The 6,128-nt window shown below is 49.9% G+C and overlaps 1 protein-coding gene across 1 annotated transcript; it reads left to right on the top strand.

Annotated features, from left to right (window-relative positions):
• Window positions 1-2,066: 2,066 nt before the first annotated feature.
• LOC124967835 (protein ATP6V1FNB) lies at window positions 2,067-5,756 on the top strand. Its single transcript, XM_047530197.1, has 2 exons — window positions 2,067-2,645; window positions 5,230-5,756. Exons 1-2 carry the CDS (start codon window positions 2,123-2,125, stop codon window positions 5,346-5,348), a joined length of 642 nt encoding a protein of 213 aa, XP_047386153.1. The 5' UTR covers window positions 2,067-2,122; the 3' UTR covers window positions 5,349-5,756.
• The last annotated feature ends 372 nt before the right edge of the window (window positions 5,757-6,128 follow it).

The following is a 6,128-nucleotide window of genomic DNA, read 5'->3' as shown; positions in this document are numbered from 1 at the left end:
CATGCCTACCAGGATGATCCTGGCCTCAGGGATCCCCTTAGACTGCCTGAGAGCAGTCCTTGGGATGGGGAAGGGATGGGGTCTCTGAGGTCCCATGAAGGGGGCACCCGCCTCTACCTCTCTGTATTCGGGACGCCCAGACATACCAGCCCAGGGATGGGGGCGGCCTGTGCTCTGCCTGTCCTCTTCTACCTTTGGCTCAGTGCCTGGCACAGGGTCAAGAACAAATGAATTTTATTGAATGAATAAACAAGAACACACCCAGCAGAGAGTGGAGAGGCTTCCTGGAGTTCTAGGATCATACCCCACCCCCTGATGGTTTGACCCCAGAGTCCTGCCACCTTTGGCCCTGCAACTCCTGATACTTCCCTCCCTTCCTCACCCCACCTGTGCCTACAACAGGCCAGTGTGCCTATTCATCTTTTCCTTGAGCATATTCTGGGCACCTACTATGTGCTAGGCAGTACCCCCGACATGCCCTAGAGGTAGATAAGGTGCTGGACAAGACAGGGCCTGGAAGCACCAGCTCCATAGGGCAGGGCGTTTTGTTTGTTAGTTTGTAGCTCCTGACACAGAGTAGGCCCTCAGGAAAGGATGAGTGGAATATGTACTCTGGTCAGGAAGCCAGGACGCTAGTGGTCTGTCAGTGATCACCATGGATGCTCAACTAAGACAGTCGCACTTAGTCTATGCTTCATCTCTCCAGTTTTCCCAATCTCCCTCCCAGCCATCTCCCCACAGGGGGTCTGCAACTGTGCGTGGCTTGCTTTTCAGACTCTGGAGCCCAGTCTTTCCTCCCTGACTGCCTGGCTAACCCAGGTTCACAGTTCAGGTTTCTGTCAAAGGTCACCTCCCCTCCCCTCCACCTACCCTCCTCATACACCTTGTTAATAATGACTCTGTTCCTCCTTCTGAACTGTGAAACCTCTGCCTCTCCTCATGTGCTTTTTGGATCTGACTCAGTACCCAGCAGAGTTGAGAGCAAATGAGTTTGTCAAAGGAATAAATGATAGCCCCCCTCACCCCCAGAGTGGAAAGACAGTGGTCCTGGAGCATTGTGGGTAGCCTCCTTCTCACCGGTGCTCTTGGGAGGGCCCTGGTCAGGGAGACAGAGGGTGTGAGGATCCAACGGCTGACTTCAGGGCGTAGCTGGGCATCTGGTGAGCCCTTTTTTGCCCTACCCTCCCTTTGCCCTCTGTGCTTGTCACAGTCCACAGGAGTTTTGTGTCTATAACATACAGGCTTGGGTTTTGGTGTTGATCCCAAGGCAACCACTTAACATTGTTGAGCCTCAATTTTCTTTGTGGGGGAAAGTGATGTTAACCTGTTTGCAAATCACTGGGGCCTGCCTGGCACAGCCTGGGGCCTGGCACAGAATGGGTGACTCCCTCCTCAGACCAACAGCGGGCACTGGGACATCATAGCATTTCTCCACACATTAATTTCCCTATCTGGAAGGAGCCATGGTCGCTCTAGCAACAAAGTGATGGTTGAAGGCAACTGGTACCCGATGGGTGCTTGTTAAACTGCAGCCAGTGTTGGTGGAGAGCTGTATAACACTGTCACATCATTCTCCCAATACCAAGGGAAGTTCCCACTATCGTTCCCCTGTATACTGAGTCTACTGGGCTAGCAAGTGGCAGAACTCTGTAGGAGCTGAGCTGCAGAGTTGCCATGTATCTAGAAGTTCCTGGCAGGTGGCATTTGAGCTTCCCTTGGGTGCCTGCTGCATAGTAGATGTACATCAGCGTTTGCTGCAGAAATAGAGGCCCTGGGTCCTCATCTACCACCTGGGGACTCTGGTCATGAGGGTGAAGGACTAGACTGGAGACCCTCTGGGGAAGACCCTGCCAGACACCCTGCGGGAGGGATACATGTGTGTGTGTGTGTGTCTGTGTGTGTGTGGCCAGGCTATGCTCCTTTTTCCAGCCTGCTCTGTGCTTCTGCCTGTGGGTGGCCAGAGTCCCCTCACCAGCCCAGCCCCTCCTCTCCAATGGGGCCTTGTCAACCCAGCCCTCATTGGCTGCACGTTTCCTAGGAGACAGACACCAGTTACCCAAACACAGGCCACAGAGCTATGGGAAGAATCTTCTCTTTCTTCCCTCCCTGACCCTCCCCAGCCATGGGGGAACTGTTTACCTCCCAGAGCCAGGCTTTCTGGCAAGAGCGCATCCAAAAGGAGACTGCCACCCGGGTTGCCTGGAATATCCACTATGGTCACAAGTTCCTGAAAGAGGGGACCAGGGCCAAGAAGCAGCTCCAGCAGGCTCCATTCAAGTCAGCCCTGGAAGTTGGCCAGGTGCCTGCCACCAGCTCCCTTGTCAGCAAGGAGGTACAGGTGGGACATCCAGAGGTCCAAGGGGTCCAGAACCAGTTATCCAGTGCAGTAGGCATCCAGGTCCCTACACCCAAGGGAATCAGAATAAGGAAGGCTAGAGGAGCCACTCAGGGCCCAGCAGGCCACAGCAGGCCAGAGGACTTAACAATGAGGCAGGTCCCCTCAAGCACCCTGAAGCTGCTCTTTGAAGGTGTCTCTCATGATGGCCAAGGCCGGGCCCGTTACCTCCAGGAGCGGCATCGGCAGATACCAGAGGAGAAGTTCCGGTACAAGATCCTGTCATCTTGGGAGTATGGCTGGCATGTGGGTAAGGGCACTATTCTCTTGCCATTTCATGCCTTTGGCAAGGAGGCCCAGCCTCCTTCCCCAGTCTCTTCTTTCATTACCCTTTTCTCCTGGCACATGGAACTGGCTCACCATATCTGCCTTCTCACGTTGCACATGTGTACATCCTGGCCTCTCCACCTGGAATGCTCCTCCTGCCCCTCCCTCTACCTGGCCAGATTTCACACCATCACCTCTGAGAAGTCTTCTGAGAGCCCAGGCAGATTTTTTGAGCCCACCTTTGTGCTTCTGCAGCTATGTGAGTCTACAGAAGCACCAGACCAACTGCACCACCGTTCCTTGCTTAGTTAACTTTATGAATGCTCCCTCAGCTCCCAGACTTGGGACTGGTCCTCAGTGACTGTGTGATGAATGAACAAATGAATGAACATGGACTAGAGAATGAGGACTTCATTTGGAGTCAGAGGATATGAATTCAAACCCTGGTTCTCCCTTTTTTGGTTGTGTGATCTTCAGGCAAGAACCTTAACTTCTCTGGGCCTCAGTTCCCACGTCTATAAAATAGGAATAAGCTAGTACCTGCCTTCCTATATTATAGAGTTTTTGGAAAAATGGGGCAGGTAGGGGAGAGCACCTGGAATAGGAATTATCCTCAAAAGACCCCTGTGCAGTGGGATCAATAAATGATCCTTCATTTGAAACAAGCTGTAGAGGAAGAGTTGGAAATAATGAATGCCAGCTCTGCCTCAAAACCAGCTCTGAAGAGTGACTCCGTTTGAAATTAGGAGACTTTGATTTGACTTCCATTTCATTTATTCTTTCATTCAACAAATGTTTACTGAGTATGTGTCAGGAAGTTTTGTCCCTGAGAATATGTCAGAGAGCAAGATGGAGCAGTCCCTGAAGGCCACAAACACACACTGTAGGTCAGGCAGTGTGGTCCACGCTGCAAAGCAGTGCTTTTCAATCTTTACTATGCATGAGAATCAGTGCAGTCTTGTTAAATCAGTGCAGTTAAATCCATGCAGGTTCTGACCCAGTAAGTGGGTTGGAGAGGCCACGGAAGAAGATTCTGCATTTCTAATAAGCTCTCAGATGTTGTTGCTACTATTGGTTTGGAGACCATACTTGGAGTGTCTAAAGCTGTTAAGAGGAGTTAACTGAGGATGAAGGAATCGTGGCTAAGGGCACTGCCTTGGTAGACAATTTTCTGGGGACAGGACATAGAAACTGAGTCCTGGGTAGGATGTACTGCACAGGATTTCTGGAGGAAGGACCTGACTGCCTGCTTTCACAGAGTAAGTCTCTGTTTAGGTGTTGTGCAGCGTCTTTCTCTTCTGCTCTAGTCCCTGGTTCCATATCCACAGCCTGTGAAGCCAATGCCAGTCAAAGTTCACCAGATCTAGCAAATAAAAATGCAGGATGCCTAGTCTTATCTGAATTTCAGATAGCTGAGACTTTTTAGTGCAGGTATATCTTAAATACTGCATGATGCCTATAATAAAAATTTAGTCATGTTTATCTGCATATCTTTGCTTTTTCATACTGGGGATTGAATTTAGGGGAGCTCTGCCACATTCTAGCCCTTCTTTATTTTTTATTTTCAGGCAAGTTCTCACTATGTTCCTGAGGCTGGCCTCAAACTTATGGTCCTCCTGCCTCAGTCTCCCTAGTCACTGACTATTTGCATTTCAAATGTAACTGGGCATCCTGTATTTTACCTAGCAACCCAATCACTGGAATGCCAATACCCACACCAGAAGGACTGATCCTGGATGCTTCCTGGGTACTAAGGCAGTGTCATTTTCTAGGCAAAGACAGGGAGACTGTTTTCCTCCATAGTGGATTTGCTTAAGCCTGCAGTTGCTGCCAGAATCACTGGAACATTCTGTAAGCCTCTGGTCTCACACCCCAAACCCAAATTCAGTTCAGGAAGAGTTGGGGAACAGATAACAGACCTGTTGACTACTTCTCCCCTTCCCACCACAGTTATACTTAGGAACTACATCAACCCAGTAGATGCAAACAGACACAGAGAAGAGGAGTTGAAGGCATTGTCTGAGCCCCAACTAGATCAGCTACAAATACCCTTTCATACATATAAAGTGACAGTTTAGTGCCTGGCATATAGTAAGTGCTGAATAAATGATAGTTGGTATTATTGTTGACTCGATAAGCAGAATTTACAGATTACAGGTATTTGGGAGCCAATTTGGCCTTGGATCAGACCAGAAAGATTTTACTATGGAGCACTGGGATGAGTGGGGTACCCCTGATAATGGGAGAAATGTGATGAAGGGTTGGAAGGAGGAGAGGGGTCCAAATAGTTAACAACTGGAATGACATTAGTGTTGCCCATCAGGGCAAATCCTGGTCATGGTGCCAAAGCAGGGTCTTGGGGTTCCCATGCTATCCTAGGTATTAGCCTTTAGTTACTGGATCACAGGGAGGCCTGGGGTAGGGGTGAGGGGGCAAAAGAAGGCAGTGACTATTCCTAGTCTAACAGTTGCTACAGTATATCTCTGCTAGCCCCCAGCCCTTTGGGTGGGGTGGTGCTGGCAGGAGGATGATGACCCCCTGTCACTCAGGCCTCTACTGTGTTCCAGGGGATGCCATGAGGAACTTCACGATACCAGAGTATGCCAGGACCCAGACCATCACAAAGACATTTTACCTCAAAAGTAGCGTCTTCCATTTTCCACGGCGAACAGACCAGCTCATGTGAACTTGGCTGGGGAAGGGCCCTGAGCTGCTCCTTTCCTTTCTCCTTGATTCATCTGGATCCTCCAGGGGCCATGCTGCCAGTCAAACCTGCCCTTCGCTCTGTGTTTTGCCTAGCCCTGCCTCCTTGGTTGTATGTGGATGGGCATGAGTGTACCTCTAAGGCAGATGTACCTCTGGGATGTACAGGTGACCCACCCTGAGGGTTCTTGTCTGTGCTCGCAGACCTCCACTCCTTGCAGACCTGCCCCTACCCTACTATCATCAATAAGGCATGGGCACTGGTGCTTATTTCTTGGGGAAGCAACAGAGTCTCACTGTGCTCTGTCAGCACACCTGGGTGGGGAGGGGCTCACCATGTCCTTAAGGTGCTAAGGGGGATGTGTTTGTGAATAGCTCCCTGCTTTTTATTTCTCTACATTCTGTTGAAGGGATCCATAGCAGAGTTGCTTGATCCCGATGTATCCCATGGTTTAGTGAAGAAGTAGTTTTCATTTCTTCTTACTTCTCTCACACCCAAGAACCTGCATTAGTCAGGTTGTTATAGCCTCACTCTAACAAAAAGCTCCTAAATCCCAGTTGCTAAAACCAATAAAGATGTATTTCTTACACCATAGTCCAATTTGATGTTCAGTGGGCAACCTTCCAAATGCTGATCTGGGAAAGAGGCTTCCTTCATCTGCTGGTTTGGCCATTGCTGAGGGCCTCAGAATCCTTCCTACAGTTCTCTACATCAACTGTGGGACAAAGAAACAAGGAGTGTAGAGACACCCACACTTAACCA

This window comes from Sciurus carolinensis, chromosome 17 (assembly GCF_902686445.1).
Source record: "Sciurus carolinensis chromosome 17, mSciCar1.2, whole genome shotgun sequence".
Taxonomy (NCBI): domain Eukaryota; kingdom Metazoa; phylum Chordata; class Mammalia; order Rodentia; family Sciuridae; genus Sciurus; species Sciurus carolinensis.
The sequence above is the reverse complement of the archived record's forward strand: the minus strand, read 5'-3'. Positions and strand labels throughout refer to the sequence as shown.